The sequence below is a fragment of the Prionailurus bengalensis genome, chromosome A1 (genome assembly GCF_016509475.1).
Source record: "Prionailurus bengalensis isolate Pbe53 chromosome A1, Fcat_Pben_1.1_paternal_pri, whole genome shotgun sequence".
In the NCBI taxonomy this organism is placed as follows: Eukaryota; Metazoa; Chordata; class Mammalia; order Carnivora; family Felidae; genus Prionailurus; species Prionailurus bengalensis.
Window position 1 is genome coordinate 47821791 of NC_057343.1, and position 20222 is coordinate 47842012.

General features: G+C 35.9%; 1 protein-coding gene across 1 annotated transcript in view; it reads left to right on the forward strand.

Moving 5' to 3' along the window:
- Window positions 1–20222, forward strand: part of PIBF1 (progesterone immunomodulatory binding factor 1) — a 209735-nt gene that overhangs the window by 160365 nt on the left and 29148 nt on the right. Inside the window, exons 15-16 of the mRNA XM_043580403.1 lie at window positions 10589–10719; window positions 18471–18555. Of these exons, the coding sequence (XP_043436338.1) occupies window positions 10589–10719; window positions 18471–18555 (216 nt within the window). The remainder of the gene's footprint in view (window positions 1–10588; window positions 10720–18470; window positions 18556–20222) is intronic.

Here is a 20222-nt window from a genome sequence, read left to right on the forward strand (position 1 = left end):
GAGCTGTCCGCACAGAGCTTGACATGGGACTAGAACTCACGGACTGTGAGATCATGACCTGAGCTGAAGTTGGACACTTAACCAACTGACCCACCCAGGCACCCTACAAACTAATCATCTTAAGAAAAGTATGGAATACTGGGTATTTTAAGGCTAATAAAAACTTCAATTTAACCAGAATCATTATATTTAAATCAGAGTACATGAATTACTGATAAAATTCACCTAATTTGCTGAATCTGTATAGAAAAGCGAAAGGTAAGCAATATGTAATAAGGTAATGAAGATAAACATTTAATAGCAATGAAAATAGCCTCTTAAATGTTTTGAATAAGTCATTAAAATCAAAATAATAATATGTATAATAAATAAATAAATAAATAAATAAATAAATAAATAAATAAATAAAATAATGGCCAGCTATTTTGAGTGCTTGCTTTAATACCAGTCATACTATCTCATGAAACCATAGGAGTATTGCTTGGGCTAACTAGTATGTTCAGAGTGTGAGGTAAACTCAGGGGAGTTTACCAGCTTCCCAGGCTTCCTGAGGCCTCAAAGAAGCCCTTTTGTGTGAGTGCAGGCTTCCATTAGATTGGAAGGTGTATCAGAGAAGAATCAAAGGAGAAGAATGACCAAGATGCAAAGTCTACTCAATCTGCTCTTAGGTTTTTCATGGATTCGCTGTCGCCACAGTTAGCATATCGAGTGCTGTAATATATGATACCTCTGCCCTTAAGATCTGAAATTTTCACCAGGTGATAAAGCCCACAGAACACTGTCCACAAAATTGACCTGAGACTGATTTGGATTTTGACTGCTCTGAATGCAAATTTTGTCCTTTATGGGGCGCCTGGGGGCTCAGTCGGTTAAGTATCAGACTTCAGCTCAGGTCCTGATTTCACCGTTCATGAGTTTGAGCCCCACGTCGGGCTCTGTGCTGACAGCTCAGAGCCTGGAGCCTGCTTCAGATTCTGTATCTCCCTCTCTCTGCCCCTCCCCTGCTCTCTCTCTCTCTCTCTCTCAAAAATAAACATTAAAAAATTTTAATAAATTAGCCTTTACATTTTAATAATGATGAACATATATTTGTCTACCCTATGAATGACTAATTTATTTTACGGACAAAACATTTCCCTTTCATTTTCTAACAGCTCTGTGTCTAACCTTGCCAAGTGCTTAAACCAAGAAGTCTTTGTTATGGCTCATTGTGGAAAAAACTCAATTACATGGATTCAGGATAATATAGTAAAATTTGTTCTGTAAACATGCTTTTTATAGGTTCACACACCAGCTCATGTGAGTGGGTGTGTGTACCGAATTCCAGCCACCACTGAAGTAAGGGACAAAGTGATTTATCTATAAATTGTGTCCTGTTTACACATCAAACAAATTGTTTAAACTTTTTACCTTACTGATGTGCCTTGATAACTCATGAATGACTACATTTTTCTCATTTAAGAGCTGTAACAACTCAACAGTGCAGCGCCCTCCCCTCTGCCATCAGGATTGTCATACAGTTGAACCACGTTAAAATGAATTTCTCAGAGGGAGCTTTAAGGGGGCAAGAAATTTAAAACACTTGAACTTGAAAATTCCATTCTCTGACTCTAATCTCCTGTCCTTCCAGCTCTCCCAGTCCTTTCATTCTCACTAAATCTGTGCTTTATTTGCACTCAATACATGTTCCACATTCATATACTCTGTATTTTCCAATCTGTCAGGCCCTTCTTGGCTTCACTTTTCTTTCTACCCAGCCGTGACCTTACCAGCCATCTGAGCACTACATTCACTAGCACCTAGATTGCTTTGTCACTAATTCATCCATCAGGCTTTTCTTGACATCCCTACCTTTCACATAGCACCTGACAGGGCAACGATAGTTACCCTGTAAATACTTAATGGAAGGAAAGAGAGAGGGAGAGAAAATTCTTTGGTTTTGGGGTAATATGCTGAAAATTTCTTGTGGAAATGTGTTACTGCTTGAAAGCATTACAAATTCATGTTGTTGAACATCAACCAGAACCTCATTCCTACTGCCCACTGTTTTTATTTTTCTGCATCTGTCCTGTTTCCCATTATCTTCATTGCAGGTCACTTCCACTCAAAACCATCAGTTCCATCATCTCTATCTTCCTTATTAGGTCATCTAAATTTCTTTCTCTTAAGTCTCTTTCACCCAAGGATTTTTGTAGTATCTTCACTTTCTCTCTTTTTCCCCCTTTTGGTTTCTCTTCAAAAAAATGAGAGAGAATGAGAATGTGTGTGTGTGTGTTTGTGTGTGTGTGTGTGCGTGTGTGTGTGTGTACACACAGAGTTAACTTTCAAAAATTAACCCTTCTCTTTATACCTTACTCCTTCCGTCCCCCCTGATCCTCTGTTCTCTCTGCCCTCCGTTAGTGATCGCCAGTGACTTCCTAATTGACAGTGTCCTCTTCTCAGTCTCCTGATCTATGGCATGACATTATAGATTTTATAGATAAGCTAGAAATTCTGTTCTCTCTTTGCTTGACAACACCATTCCTCTCCCATGTCTTCATCTTCTTCCAACCCTATAGCGTAGCTGTCCCTCACATATCTGCCCTTTGTCCTATTCTTACATGTCACTAGTGATTCTCAAATGCTAGTGAATGTAAGAATCACCAAATATTCTTGTTTAAAGTGTAGGTTTCTAGGGGCACCTGGCTCAGATGATTAAGCATCTAACTCTTGATTTCATTTCAGGTCATGATGTGATTCATGAGATAGAGCCCTACATCGGGCTCTGTGCTGACAGCTTAGAGCCTGCTGGGGATTCTCATTCTCTCTCTCTCTCTCTTCCTCCCTCCATCCCTCCAAAATAAATAAGCATTTAAAAAAATAAAATAAAATGTGGGTTTCTAGATCCTGCCCTCAGAGATTGTGATTAAGTAGGTCTGGAATGAAACCCATGAATCTGCATTTTTAACAAGCTCATCTTGTGACTCTAATAAAAGTGATGCATGGCCACACTTTGAAAAATAATACTCCACAGCCCTATCTATTCTGTGACTTATAAGTAGATAGTCCCTTGTATCCATCATTGATTGCTCTGAAATATTTAATGTCCTACTCATGAATTTCATCTTATTATCTGTTCTTTCTCCTTTTATCTCATTAATATCTCCTTATTACCATACTTTGACAATCTCGGGACCAGAGCAGGGCTGATAATCAACTAGCACTTACTTTTGGTTATTAAAACAACAAAATATTTGCAAGAAGGCTGCACACAGCTGTTGTCCCAAGGTCCTGAGTGTCATTCCTGTCTGTACTGGCACCTCTCCGAGATCCCTGCGACCTCCTCACCATCCACCAACAGAGATACCATACCTGGCACCTGCCCCAGTGCAAAGCTGGCGTCTTAAATGGTTGCATTTTATCAGTTAAATATCACTCCTGTTAAAGATGAGATAATTAACCATGTGAGACACAGGATAAGAAGCTGGTTTTAATGGGAAGGATAGCAAAGTCAGGATATAAGATGATGTGCAGTCCTGTTAAACCTGCTAAAATAGTTGGATGGAATAGCCTGCAGCAAGTCCAAGATGACCAGAGCTGTCCTTTCCAAATTTGACCAATTATCAGAAATTTTGATTCAGTGGGACTGGGGTGGGCCCCGGAAATCCATTTTTGAACATTTTCCCCAGTGATTCTGATGATTTAACTAGATTTGAGAACTGCTTTAGATTGAGAACACAGAATTAGTACTAAAGTGTTGCCCCTTATTGGACCTCAAATAGGTATTTTACATTCCTTGGCACCATCAAAAAGATTAGATAGGATATATGGAATTTTCCTCACAAACTACCACCAGTACTAGAAAGTATCATTTGTATATATTTTAAATAGAAATCAATTCAGTATTAAATTCTATTCAACAGAATGCATTTTGTCTCTGGCAGGAAGGAGCTCCATTTCTAGAAGTTTCTTTGAAAATAAACTCCATAAGAAAAAAAAATCCCACGTTTAGGAAAAACACAACAAAATGTGATCACCTTTATATATGTAATTTTAAGAGAAAATATATAATTTTAGATTATCTAAGAACAAGTTAAGATTTGAATTAAAACATGTAATTATGTTTTAATCAGCCATTGCTTGTCTCTGAATCATGTGTATAGTTTATTGAAACAAAGGAGGAATAACAATTCTGTGGGCGCCTGGGTGGCTCAGTCGGTTGAGCATCCAACTTTTGATTTTGGCTCAGGTCATGATCTCACAGTTCATGGCATCGAGCCCCATGTTGGGCTCTGTGCTGACAGTCCAGAATCTTCTTGGGATTCTCTGTCTCCCTCTCTCTGCCTATCTCTCTCCAAAAAAAAAAAATATATATATATATATATATATATATATATATGTAATTATGTTTTAATCAGGTGTTGCTTTTCTCTGAATCATATGTACAATTTATTGAAACAAAGGAGGAATAACAATTCTGTAAAATGTTGTGTCATGGGTTTAGTCCTGAGTCATTTATTACGTATATGATTCTTGAGTCACTAATTACTAAGGCTTTCCTATAAGGAAAAGATTACTAACAATAGACAAAGTAAGTGATTGTGAAACTTCTAATACTAATTATTATGGTTACAGAAAGACTTTTTAAAATCACATTGGAGGAATTAAATTCTGTCAAATTACATTTATTTCAAAAATAGGTATTAGCATCACTTTTCATCGACAAACGTGTATTTTTCGTGAGGAATTAAAATACATTTTGGGATTTAGAATCTTAAAAGTTTATAAAGAAATATGTTCTTAAAACTGACAGCACTATAGTTATTTTTATTATCCAGAGAGGGAGTAGTTTCTAGGTTGTATATTAAAGATACCTTTTAAAAGTAAGGCATTGGGGCCCTTAATTTTGTTTACAGTACTGAAACCTAACATATGTAATTTCTGTGATGAAAAAAAAAATGGAACTAAAATAATTAAGACTAATGACTGCTGTTATTCTTTTATGCAGGTGAATTTAGATCCAATAAGTTTCAAAAATAGCACATTCTAGACTACAGCTAACTGCGATTTGTAAATGCCCTTAATGCTTCCCTCGCGTTGCACCCCAGCCCCCCACCCTACCCCCCTGCCCCACCCCACCCCACCCCACCCCGATTGTTCTGCACTTTGAAACACAAAGCAACTTGTCAGTTCAGTTTATTCAGTTAAGGTCAGTTCCGTGAAAACAAAGTCAAGGCAATTGTTTGATTTAATTGACTAGTGAAACTGGTTATACAGGTAAGAAGAACTCAGTTTTATTTTTGTCCAGTTGCGTATTTGAATGTTCATAAAGTAACTTAGTAGAGTAATAAGATTCCAGTGACATTGTAATAAATTTAAAAGAATGGTTACCAAAGCAAGGAAAAAGGACACTAAAACCCAAGCTATAGAAAATATTTATGGTATTTTTTTCTTTATGGCATTGCTTCTTTGTAATGAATCATGTTCAAAAAATGAAGTCTTCTTTTTTTCACTGTTCGTTTCCTTATCTTTGAGGAATTTCTTTTCCTGGGCTAATGTAACCAAAAGGAAAATGTTTAATATAATTTACTCAAATCATTTAAATAACTTTTACAAAGTAGTCCTCAATCTGCAAACAGATATTCTACAGCAGCTAGCTGGTCAACCACCTTTTGGCTTCACTCTCCTCCTTATCCACCTAGACCTCAAGGCTGTTCACTTTAACAATGATTGTTTCTGCCTTTGATTCTTCTGCCTTCCTCTGTACCTTCCATTATATCCATCCTGCTGTTCTCTACACCTTCCGCTTCTGGGCTGCTAGTCGCTCATTTCTTTTATGTGGGTACTAAAATAAATGATATGTTTAGATCTTAAAATATATACCTATAAATCTTGTAGGGGCACCTGGGTGACTCAGTCAATTAAGCATCTGACTTCGGGTCAGGTCATGATCTCACGGTTCGTGGGTTTGAGCCCTGCATCGGGCTCTGTGCTGACAGCTCAGAGCCTGGAACCTGCTTCAGATTCTGTGTCTCCCTCTCTCTGCCCCTCCCCTGCTCACGCTCTGTCTCTCTGTCTCTCAAAAATAAATAAAATGTTAAAAAAATAATAAATCTTGTAAATGTAACTCACTTGAGAAAAAAAGTCATTTCTTGTCCCAGAAAAAGAGCAAATCTTTAGCCTCCATTGAACTTGTTAGGAACTATGAAGGAAAGAGGAAAAAATACTGAAACATATACAAGGCTAGAATTTTATTGGCAAAGAATATTTTAAGATCATAAAGTAGGAATTTTGTAGCAATTTTGTTCTGTGTAATAAAGTACTCCCTTCCCCACCCCTCATTCTTATAATAGGTGTTTACCACTTCTGTAGTGATTTGTTCAGTTTTTGCATATCCAACTTTAGAATACCTTTTCTGAGAAATCATTAGGTACCAAAGTAGGGGCCTACGGATACTGACAGTGCTGTGTGTGACCTACATCTTAACATCTGCTTAGGAAAAAAGAGCAAATGCAATAAACAACAACAACAACAAAAACCAAGGTTGGTTGGATATATAAGTTAATAAAATCCTTAAGAAAAGAATCTTGGTCTTATGTATCAAGAGCATTACATTGTCCTTAAACTTAGTGCAACTTCTGTTATGAAAAAACTTCACAAAGAAAACATTAATTAAAGAAAAAAGTAATTTTGAAGTCTGTTGGAACATTATTTATGATGCAATTGATAAATTGATAACATCCTAAAGGTTTATTACTATAAGCAATGTAATTATGGTATGTTGGCTTCCTAGACAGTTTTGTAGCCATTAAAATCAGGGGCGCCTGGGTGGCGCAGTCGGTTGAGCGTCCGACTTCAGCCAGGTCACGATCTCACACTCCGTGAGTTCGAGCCCCGCGTCAGGCTCTGGGCTGATGGCTCAGAGCCTGGAGCCTGCTTCCGATTCTGTGTCTCCCTCTCTCTCTGCCCCTCCCCCGTTCATGGTCTCTCTCTCTCTCTCTCTGTCCCAAAAATAAATAAAAAGTTGAAAAAAAAAAATTTTTTAAAAAATCGTAAATTAAGTTACTCTGAGAGCTTGGAAAAATAATAAAGGTAAAGTGAAAAGGTCTAATATAAGATTGTACATAATGTACTAAGAAAAAGCAATCCAAAAGGAAATTACAAAAACAAATCCACTTATGATAGCATCAAAAAGAATAAAATCTAAGCTTAGGAATAAATTTAATCAAACAAGAGAAGGATTTGTACACTGAAAACTGCACAACTTTGCTGAAGAAACTTTAAAAGACCTAATACATGGAAAGACATCTCATGTTTATAGATTAGAAGACTTAATATTGCTAAGATCACAATACTGCCCAAAACAATTTATAGATTCAGTATAATCCCTATCAAAATCCCCAACAGCATTTTTTGAAGAAATAGAAAAACCCATCCTAAAATTCCTATGCAATTTTAAGGGACCCTGAATGGCCAAAACAATCTTGAAAAGGAAAATCAAAGTTGGAAGACACACTTCCAAGTTTTAAAATGTACCACAAAGCTACAGTAGTCAAAACAGTGTTGTAATGAGGCGCCTGGGTGGCGCAGTCGGTTAAGCGTCCGACTTCAGCCAGGTCACCATCTCGCGGTCCGGGAGTTCGAGCCCCGCGTCAGGCTCTAGGCTGATGGCTCAGAGCCTGGAGCCTGTTTCCGATTCTGTGTCTCCCTCTCTCTCTGCCCCTCCCCCGTTCATGCTCTGTCTCTCTCTGTCCCAAAAATAAATTAAAAACGTTGAAAAAAAATTAAGAACAGTGTTGTACTAGCATAAGGATAGATAGATAAGACTAATGGAATAAAATAGAGAGTCTGGAAATAAACCCTTCATATATGGTCAAAAGGTTTTCAGTAAGATTGCTAAGACCATTCAATGGTCTTTTCAACAAATGGTGCTGGTAAAACTGGATATCTGCATGTCAAACATTGAAATAGAATCCTTATCCTACTGTCTACAAAAATTAATTCAAACTGGGTCAAAGACATAAATTTCAGAGCTAAGAATGTAACACTATAGAAGAAAACATAGAAAATTTGCATGATCTTGGGCTTGGCAGTTGTTTCTTAAAAATGATACCAACTTAGGATTCTCTGTCTCCCTCTTTCTCTGCCCCTCCCCTGCCGCTCTCTATCTGTCTCTCAAAATAAATGTTAAAAAATAAAACGATACCAAAAGTATAAGCAACAAAAGAAAAAACTAGGTAAGTTGGACATCATCAAAATTAAAGACTTTTGTGATCAAAGGACATAATCAAGAGAGTGAAAAGACAACCCACAGAATGGGAGAAAATACTTGCAAGTCATATGTCTAATATGGGTTTAATATCCAGAACTTAACTCCCAGGGGCACGTGGGTAGATCAGTCCGTTAAACATCCGACTTCGGCTCAGGTCATGATCTCACAGTTTGTGAGTTTGAGCCCCACATCAGCTCTGTGCTGACATCTCAGAGCCTGGAGCCTGCTTCAGACTCTCTGTCTCTCTCTCTCTCTCTCTCTCTGTCTCTCTCTCTCTCTCTCTGCCCCTCCCTGGCTTGTGCTCTGTCTCTCTCGCTCTCGCTCTCTCACAAAAATAAATAAACATTTTAAAAATTAAAAAAAAAAAAAACTCCCATAACTCCACAACAAAAAGCGGACAACATAATTGAAATTATGGAAAAATGACTTGAATAGACATTTGTCCAAAGATACACAGTGACCGATAGGCACATGAAATAATAGTGTTGGTGAGGATGTGGAGAAAGTAGAACCAAGTGCATCGTTAATAGGAATGTAAAATGATGCAGCCGCTGTGCAAAACAGTTGCCTGTTCCTCAAAAAGTTAACTATAGAAAAAAAATTTTTTTTAACTTTTTAAAAAGTTAAATATAGAATTACCATACGACCTAGCAATTTCACTCCACTTCTAGCAGATATTCAAAGGAATTGAAAATGGGGACTCAAGCAGATATTTATATACCACTGTTTGTAGCAACATTAATTAAAATAGCCAAAAAAGTGAAAACAACCCAAGTATTCATCAACAGATGAATAAATAAATAAGATGTACTATAAACACACAATGGAATATTATTTAGCCATAGAAAGGAATGAAGTTCTGATACATTGTACAGCATGGGTGAACCTTGAAAACATTACATTAAGTGGAATAAGCAGACACAAAATGACAAATATTATATGATTCCCCTTATAGATCTAGAATAGGCAAATTCATAGAGACAGATAGTAGAGGTTTTCTAATGGCTGGGGGGTTGCAGAGAGTGTTTTTGTTTAATGGATACAGAGTTTTCCATTGGGATTGATAAAAACGTTCCAGGAATAGAGATTAGTTATGGTTATACAACATTGTGAATATATGTAATGCCACTGAATTGTGTGCTATACAATGGTTTAAGCTGGTGACTTTTATATTCTTTATATTGTAACTGTAATTTTTTTTTTTTTTTTTTTTTTTAGAGAGTGAGAGTGGGGACAGGGTAGTAGAGAGAGAGAGAATCTTTGTTTTTTTTAACTTTTGTTAACATTTATTTATTTTTGAAAGATAGAGCACAAGCCAGGGAGGGGCAGAGAGAGGGAGAGAGAATCCAAAGCAGTCTCCAGGCTCTGAGCTGTCAGCACAGAGCGAGTGCAGGGCTCCAGTCCACAAACCGTGAGGTCATGACCTGAGGTCACGAAGTCAGATGCTTAACTGACTGAGCCACTCAGGCACCCCGAGAAAGAGAATCTTAAGCTCCACACTGAGGAGGTCTATCCCACAACCCTAGGATCATGATCTGAGCCAAAATCAAGAGTGGTACACTCAACCAACTGAGCCAGACAGGTGCCCCTACAATTTTTGTTAAAAAGAAACTTCATTATACCTAGTGATTTAGTTTCATAAATTATCAGTTTTAGAAATAAAGATGGAAGGAAATATGAAGATGTAGAAAAATGCTAAATTGCAATGTCATATTATTTTTAATAGAAATAAAGCTCAAATAAAAGGTTTTTATTTTTAGCTAATGGATGTTTATTTTTTATTTTTTATTTTTTTTTTAATTTTTTTTCTTCAACATTTATTTTTGGGACACAGAGACACAGAGCATGAATGGGGGAGGGGCAGAGAGAGAGGAGACACAGAATCGGAAACAGGCTCCAGGCTCTGAGCCATCAGCCCAGAGCCCGACGCGGGGCTCGAACTCACGGACCGCGAGATCGTGACCTGGCTGAAGTCGGACGCTTAACCGACTGCACCACCCAGGCGCCCCAAATGGATGTTTATTAAAAGGAGATAAATTTTGTCACATATCTTCTCAAACCAACAAATGGCAAAAACATTTAGGTGACCCGTCCCTGAAACTGGTAATAATTCATATTTTATTTAACACTTTTCTTTGTGTTTACATATTGTTATTATTATATTATAAAGAATAGTTCTATTGATTAATAATTTTGAAAACCTTCAAAGTTACATAGGAAAAGCTCTTCTGAGTAACTCATGCAAGGGAGTTTTGGCATACTGTACCTATGCTAGAATAATAATCTTCAGTTTCTTATAAAATGTTGTAGATTTTCATGAAATCTGTTTTTCTTTAGCTTGACAGGGCCAATTCTCTGTTAAACCAGACTCAGCAACCTTACAGATATCTCATTGAATCAGTGCGTCAGAGAGACTCTAAGATTGATTCGCTGAAAGAGCATGTTACACAACTTGAGAAAGATGTCAGGTAAAATCATCTGTTCTTTTTTTTTTTTTTTTTTAATTATAAAGGCAACGTAAACATAATAGTGCTATCCATGAACTAAGGTTGTAAATTGGGAAGAAAAAATAATGAATATGGTTTTAAATAATGGTTTAAATAATATGGTAAATAATGAACATGGTTTTAAATGTAATTATCTTAGAGAAACTTAGGTCACGTCACGTTAGGTGCTCACATTCCACCTTGTGATCAGAAGTCTTAGCCTGGACCTAACAGTGCTATGCTTACTAACAGCACTCCCCCCACCCTAGGAAGCAAAAAGCTATCCTGTCCTTGTTCCCCTACAATTCTTTAGTGGGATGGGGTTTAACCAAAGCGAGGGAGAACATAACCAGATGCCATATGTGGAGACAAAATAACTTTTTAAACAGATAAAATATACACATTTGCTTAGATTCTGTTGACTTTGCCAAGGAATTTTTTAGGGTTTTCTTCCCCTGACTCTTTACATGAAGTAACCCATGAATCACCTAAATATAAATAAACCCCTTTCACTTCCTTAAATTTAAATTGTTTTCTTACATGACACCTTATCCAAAGGACTTGCTCCACTTAATAACCATTCACATTCTTTACCTGTTCATCTATACAATCATTTTAGTCTTTTTAAATTGGAGTAAAAGAGTGATGTTATATAGAAAGAAAGATTTTAACTCATGGATGGTTGATTAGTTGGCTTAGTTCTTGGATTTTAAGGTTGTTAGAATAATTTAGATAAATTATTAGCCAATTCATAAATATAGAAGCAAAGAATTAGATGGGAATAGAAATTGTTAAATTAAGGAATTGGAAAACAATAAGGAGAATATATTAAATTCAGATTTCCTAAGGTATATAATCAAAGTATAAAGCTACTGGTAATTAACTGTAAAGTATGGGAGGGTATTCTTTTTGATGAATCAGAATAACCACCTTCTCTTGTTTCTATCCCACCAAAATAATTGGTCCAAAACTTTATTCCTGATCTTTTTAATCTTAAAATGATAGGTTAAAATAATTTTAAATCGCACTTATGCTTTAAAATGTCAATATAAGTAAGAATTTATTTTTGGATTGATTTTGAAGTTAATTACATTTAGAATATGTATAGCCAGTATTCATTAAATTTACTGAATAATAAATAAACCAAATTAAGAAACTGTTAAATAATTCAATCAATTAATCAGTTCTATAAATAGCTACTAGGGGCAATAGAAATTATGTCATCACTCACTGGGTACTTGGTTATCTTAGGGAAATTGAGGGAAGAACTTTTTCTTCCTATATTATATACATCTGTTATATTTGAAATTTTGTGCAGAATCTTTTTTTTACCTTTTTAATCTTGGAGTGAAAACATAAAAGTCCTGTGGAAAAATTACCTTTCACAGTTACCTTCGAGTAAGTTTATTTGAATATTTATTTAACTAAGAATTAAGAGAGCTGAAAATCTTTGATACAGATTAAATAATAATATTAATTATTAAATAGTTAGCTGTAGGAGGAAACTATAAAGATGAACAAATTCAGCCCTAGAGAAATTAAGTAACTTGTTATCTAAGAACATACCGTTTGGTTGTAGGGCCAAAATTTGAATTCAGATCTGTCTGCTTTCCAATTCTATACTCTTAACATTATGTTATACTGCCTCCCTATGTTCTATTCTGAATAAGGGGTAATTTTTCGTTAACTAATGTAATTAAGGAAGAGAAGCCAAAAAAAAAAAAAAAAGTGTAAAAGAGTAGTTAAAATTGGAGCTTTAATGAATTGACAGTTGTTGAAGCTAGGTGATGGATGCATGTGGGTTTGTTATATTTTCTCTCTTTCAAAATATTCCACATAAACTTGTTTTTAAAAAACAGAGTTTAAAAGGGAATACAGGCTCTACAGATAGGTTTCCTGGGTTCATATCTAGCTCAGTACTCAGCTTTGAATTAGAACAAGTCAGTTAAACTCTCGAAACCTCTAGTCTCCAATAGAACTCTCTGTAATGGTAAATATATTCCATATCTGCACTGTCCAGTATGGTAGCCACTACCCACATGAAGAACTAAATTTTTAATTTTAATTAAATTCCTTTTCATCTTAATTACCACGTATGGCCAGCTAATGGCTATGTTATTGGACAGTACAGCCAGTTTTCTCATTTGTGAACTGAGAGTAGTACTCTAGCACTAGCAGTACCTAATTCATATAGTCATTTTGAGGATTAAATGATATAATCTCGGTGATATATATAGGACTGTGCCTACACATTATGAATGCTATATAACTGTTTGCTCTTTTGAGTATTGGTCTGACATGTAACAAATTTTCATGTTGAGAATTACCTTAAAAATAAGAAGTAACATTTCTCAAAATATCTTGAATTTTGACAAAAATTAGGACTCCCTTAATGTGAGAAGTGAGATGATTCATTTTCAGGAATACCAAATAAAAGCTGTGCTGTCTAGTTAACAATAGGTTTACAACCTATTGGAAATATGTACAAACCCTCCCCCCCCCCCCCCCCCCCCCCCCCGCACACACACACAGTCGAGTCCCAAACCCTTAGACACTTCACTTCCTGGTTCTTCTTCCCCTCTCCATTTCATGGGCTTATTTTTCACCAGCTTTGCAATGAGCATGTGCCAAAGAACTGAAGTCTCTGCGTCACCTCAAGGAATGTACATTTGTTCCAGTCAGGCTACTTTTTGGCCTTACATGGGCATAAGTGACTTCTGGGTAAGGCTGTAACCTCTGTAGTACTCAGCCAATGAGGAATCAGGGGAGGGACTTCCTGCAAGGAGATAAATTGCCTGCTATAACCCCTCTGAGTGGATCTGTCCATCAGACACCAGCTCTTGCAAGAATGTTGATTAAAGCCTCACTTCACTGTTCTCCTCATCTCCACGTCTCTCCTATGATTGGGGCAATGGGCTTCAGCAACAATATTAGTAACAGCAACAATAATCATAAAAACTATGCCAATTACAAAAATTGGCATAAAATATAAATACATAAAAATATTTTTGTGCTTAAATCTGAGTCCTTTAAAGCTGTTTCATAAATTTACTGTATATTTTAATAGATTCTGAACTAGTATTTCATAGGATATGAAACCTTGCTCTTAGTTGAAGTAGCTATGCTACCTTGTAATGTGAAAAATTAAGGTGCTTTCAGTAGGTTAATTATGACCTTTGAGATGCTGTTAAATGTACCTTAATGACATGAATGAAATACCATAAAAATAGCCCAATCAACGAGTCAGATACAGCAGTCTATCTACCATCACTCCTACTCTGAGCTGATGACATTTCAGATGTAGTGGAATTATCCTGGGCTTTGAGCACACATCAGCCTGCTTTCTTTTGTCATAGTAAATGTGCCTGTAAAATACAGATCTTAGCGTGAACATCAAGGGTTAGAAGTGAAAATGAAATGAAATGACCTATATAAAGCTTCTGGCACATGAGGAAACTTGGTAAATATTACTTCCCTTCCGTTTGTCCTTCATTAATTTGAAATGTAAACATTAAATGACCCATTCAAAAAGATTACTGAGTGGTTGTTCCTTGAAAATGCCTATTCCTTTTTGCTGCATGTTGATTTTAATTGTAAGGAATATTTATATTAATTGATTATTTTTTTTAATTGAAGTATAGTTGGCATGCCATATTATATTAGTTTTAGGTGTACAACATAGGGATTAGACATTTAGATACGTTACAAAATGCTCACCATGGTGTGGCTGCCATCTGTCACCATACAAACTTATTACAGTATTATTGACTATATTCCCTATGCCATACGTTTCATCCCCGTGACTTACTTATTTTATAGCTGGAAGTTTGTACCACCTAATCCCCTTCACCTATTTTATCCAAATCCCGGCCCCCTCCCCTCTGGCAACCACCAGTTCTTATGACTATTTTCACCAGTTTTTATGAGTCTTCCTGTTTTATTTTGTTTGTTCATTTGTTTTGTTTTATAGATTCCACATGTAAGTGAAATCATGCAGTATTTGTTTTTCTCTATCTGACTTACTTCATTTAGCATAATACCCTCTAGGTCTATCCATGTTATTGCAGATAGCAAGATTTCATTCTTTTTTATAACAGACTAATATTCCCATGTGTGTGCATGTGTGTATACACACTACATCTTTATCCATTCATCTATCTGTAGGTTACCTTTTTGTGTGCTGTTGATGGTTTCCTTTGTAGTTTCAAAGCTTTTTAGTTTGATATAGTCCCAGTTGTTTATATCTGCTTTTGTTGCCCTTGCCTAAGGAGACAGATCCAAAAAAATAATTGCTAAGACCAATGTCCAAGGGTTTATTGCATATGCTTTCTTTTAAGAGTTTTATGGTTTCAGTTAAATTATTACCTTTTAAATATTTCTCTATTCAGTAAAAGCTCTTTAAAGAACTGAGTAATTTTATCATTTTCTTAGAAAATAAAACAATACCACTATACCACACCCATGACTTGCAAATTTAGCTATACATATTCAATGTGTAGAAAGATTAAATATGTACTAAAATGAAATCATTATAAACACATTAAAAGCTAACATATGAGATATCACTATTAACTACTTTAAATCCCCCTATCATTAAAGTAATAATCCCTTCTAAAAGTAGTACTGGTAAACTTTCTACCAAACCACAAGAGACAGTCTGGGTTATATAGTTTGTTTGATCTATAGTTCACAACTGAACGAAGCATGGAAAGAGAATAATTAGCATAAATTTCCTTTCCCGGTTGTCAGTTCTCAGTTTATTCTTTACTAGTAGTTTAAGAAGAAAAAACTACTTAGCCTTGTAAAGCTAAGTCAGGGTATACTGATCCAGGAAGTTAAAGAAGAGTATATCAGGAATATGTTTTCATATAGCAGGTGACACAGAGCCATAAACATGAATTTCTGAGTAATAATTAACAGTGAATTAAACAATTATGGGTGTAATAAGCCATTCACGATAGATGTGCTTATAAGGAGATTTGTTTTGTAGTTGCTTTATGAGTCACGCATGGAAGCTTTGTATTTTTAAAGGTAAATTTCCACTGTTGTGAAATGTGTCTTAAGGAGACTAAACTTCGTTTGAGTAATTACATACATACTGGAAGAAAACAGAGTATAATAATCGTCATATTCAGTTTTAGAGACCCATGTGTTGAAGATGGCCTCCTTTGTGGTTTAAGAGTATATTATAGAGAAGGCTGAGACTTAGAAAATATATGCCCAAGTATTGTCTGAGGAGTCTGTACTGTTTGTCATAAACCCACATCTTGCAGATAGAACAGAGTTGCTCTGTAAACCAATTTATACACCTAGCTTTTATTCTGTATTATACAGTTACTTTTGCTATTTATTTTTTTTACTTTTTTTAATGTTTGTGTGTGTGTGTGTGTGTGTGTGTGTGTGAGAGAGAGAGAGAGAGAGAGAGAGAGAGAGAGTGTGCACGCGAGCAAGCACAAGTGGCGGAGGCAGAGAGAAACACAGAATCCCAAGCAGGATTGGCTTTGAGCTGTCAGCACAGAGCCCAACACATGGTCCGAACTCACAAGCAGTGAGTTCAGGGCCTAAGCCGAAGTCAGATGCTCAACTAAGTGAGCCACCCAGGCTCCCCATTTTTGCTATTTAAATATGGAATATTTACTTTATTCTGGAAAACACTGAACACTACATATAAAGGATTTCTAATGAATTATCCAGTCAAAATCCTTTATCACCTCAACATTCCTCCATTCCTGTTGCACTGCATTTTAAGGGCCTGTTGGTATTTGAGAGTATGTATGTGTGTGTGCATATGTGTACTGTATGTGAGTGTATGTTTACATACGATGTGTATGTAACATGTATATGAACATTAACATGCGTGTGAACATTAATACATTTCTATTCCTCGTAAATCCTAGTCCTATGTTACTGGATGTTTATTTTAATTTCGAAAAATGTTTATCTTCTTCATGATGATTCTAGCTAAAGATAGATTCGAATTCAACAGTTACAGAAACATCTGATCTTTACCAGGCTTTGGAAGACTCTGGCAGAATCTGGCGTTCAGTTACATTATATTATTTAGTTCTTTTCAACTCCAAGGCTCAGTAAGATCTCTGATGCTTAATTCTGAAAGTCAAATCTGTTTTTCTGCTAAGTTGCTAACCTGTATGGCATTTAATTACTGTTTTTCTGTGATACTTGTTTTTCATCTAAAGTAGTAATACCATATACATTTATGTCAGGTTTTATGTGTTCAATTCTTTATATAATCATTTCACTAGATAATTCATATATCGCTTTGACATACATGAGTATTATTTTCCACTTTTACAGATGTGAAAACTGAGGCTTAGTCATGTGGTGTGATTTATGCCACACACTTGTGTCAGTGGCACAGTTGGAAACAAAAGTCAGAATTGCATCTTGTGTTTTCTCTCAGAGGACAAACTGTGGTGCTTCCTTGGGGAAGTTCATGGTTACTAGGAAAAAAGAGAATGTGAGCTTTTTCCTCTTAAACCTTGGAATTACCAGTTCTTCCAGAATACCTGCTACTATTCCCTGAATTTAAAAACAAAAACAAAAACTTCTGCCTAATTTAAAAATTGATGGCTTTCCATTTTGTTAAAGGATAACTTAAAACATGTTACCTGTTCAGCAAAATAATCCTCACTGGTTTTACCTTCACAGATTTTGTTTTGACATTTATGGAATTACGGTATTTTAATTCACTGTTGGCTTTTCTTATTCTCGTTGTAGTGCTGAGTAGATTCATTCCAGGGGCTTTCAAAGAGTATTTCATTTAACGGTTCTAATTAGTTTTTATATGTTGAATAATAAAACTCCAGACAATATAAATCATGCCTCAAATATTTATCTTTTAAAACATTAATATATTCTTCTATTTAGGCTTTTTTCACCCTTTCGTATCAGAAAACAGGTCCTATCTAAGGGAAATTCACAAGGCAAACTTGGAAATTAAAGATTGAACTAAGAATATAGAGACAAAAATTGTTTTCCCAAGTTTACCACATACTGAATATCTGATTCATTTATCTGATTCAATTATATCCCTGGTAATTTAGTGTGCAGTAAATTATAAAATGTTACTTTTAGTTTTAAGGTTAATTTTTTTTTTTCAAAGTTTATTTATTTTTGGGACAGAGAGAGACAGAGCATGAACGGGGGAGGGGCAGAGAGAGAGAGGGAGACACAGAATCAGAAACAGGCTCCAGGCTCTGAGCCATCAGCCCAGAGCCTGACGCGGGGCTCGAACTCCCGGACCGCGAGATCATGACCTGGCTGAAGTCGGATGCTTAACCGACTGCGCCACCCAGGCGCCCCAAGGTTAAATTTTTAATTTGACTTCTAGTATCTTGAGTTTTACTATTTTGCCCATACATACGTTACCTTTTATATAAATCCCACTTCATCTTTTTACATTGCAGGATTAAATAGTCACCTTTAAAACACAAATTTTATACCCCTACTAGGCAGGAAAGATTCTCAGAAAACATCTCATTTGCACTGTCAAATGATTATTAAAAGAAAAAGTCTTCTTAGAAAATAGCTAGCTGTTGGTTAAATCAAACATTATAGTGGATGGTCTGATAGATATCTTTATAGAGTATAAATTTAATTTCTCTTTAATTCAAGCCATCATATTTGTCTTTAGCCTTTTGCTTTTTTCTATTTATTAATTTGATTTACACCAATATGATGACTTTTTAAAACTTGGGTGGTTTTTTTTTCAGCAATTTGAATAAAGAAAAGTCAGCTTTACTACAGATGAAGAATCAAATGGCATTAGATTTAGAACAACTTCTAAATCATCGTGAGGTACTTTTTCTATGTTGTCATAATTTTTACTTTAGGCTTTTTCAAAGTCCGTGTTGTGTTATGATTACTGGATCCCAGTTGTCCGTGTGCATTAATGACTTCTCATGTTTGTGTCTCATTGTGATCTGGTCCTTTATATTGAATATGTGATACACTTTATTCGTTGTGAATTAATTTATACTTTATTCTTGGGTTAATTCTTATTCCTGGAATACTCCTTGTTATTGACCCCTTATTGCCTTGTTCATATATCTGGAATTGAATTTCCACATTATTTAATAATTGTTTTATCTCTTTCTCACTAGACAGTATATTTCCTTAGCATACCTCTGTCTCATTCATCATTGTATTGCCCATATACTGTATGTATGTCTAGTGTGTAATATTTGTGTTGAACTTTAGAGTCCATAAAGGATTTTTTGTTGTTATTCCTCACCAAAAATCCTTTAGAGCTAATAAAATTTCCTCATTTTATAAAAGGACAAATGAATGTCTAGTGGCTTGCCCAAAGGAGAAATGAGTTTTGAGTGGCTTGCCCAAAGCCAGTTAGTAACTAAGAGATAACCCCATTTTTCTTTCTTGTTTTTTTGACTCAGACTTATTGAAGTACAGTATACCCACAGTAAAATTCATGCCCTGTTTAAGCATACATTTCTATGATTTTTGACTGACACACCCAGTTTCATAACCATTACCATAATCAATAAAGAAAATAGTTTTGTCACTTCAGGAAATTCCTTCATGCCCTTTTTGTGTCGACCCTTCTCCCCAGCTTCAGTCCTAGCAACCCCTTATCTATTTTCTGTCCCTATAGTTTTACCTTTTCCAACAAAAGATTTTACATTTCCCCAGAATGTTGAATAAATGAATTATCAGTCTTTTCAGGTTGGACTTTTTTCACTTACCATAAAAAAGATACACCGAGGGGGCGCCTGGGTGGCTTAATCAGTTGAGCTTTGGCTCAGGTCATGATCTCATGGGTCGTGAGTCTGGGCCCTGCGTTGTCAGGCTCTGTGCCGACAGCTTGGAGCCTGGAGCCCGCTTCAGATTCTGTGTCTCCCTTGCTCTTTGCCCCTCCCCCACTCATTCTCCCTCTCTCTCTCTCCCTTTCTCTCTCAAAAATTTAAAAAGGGATATACCTATGTTGCTGCAAATATTAGTCATTTATTCCTTTTTGTTGCTGAGGCATATTCTATTGTATGGATATACCAGAGTTTGTTACTCCATTCACCAGTTGATGATCATTTGACTTGTTTCCATTTGGAGGCGTCTGTAAATAATACAGCTGCTGTAAACGATTGTGTACGTGTTTTGGTGTGAATGTCAGTTTCCTTTTCTCTTGGTAGATACCCCAGGAGCAGGATTTATGGGTCCTATGGAAAGTATATGTTTAACTTTATAAGAGACTGCCAAACTATTTTCCACAGTGACTGCACCTTTTGCATTCCCGTCAGCAATGAATGCGTGTTCCAGTTGTTCCGCATCCTCGCCAACAGTTGGTATTATGAAGCCTAGTTTTTTAATCCAGTGCATTTTTTCCATTGAACTATCACTGCCTTGTCTTGGCCATGTTTTTGCCATTTTGTTATCCTAACAGAGAAAGAAATGCTCAAAACAGATCGTTGGTTTATAAGTATCCTGAAGACATTGTTTCCTAGTCTGGGAAA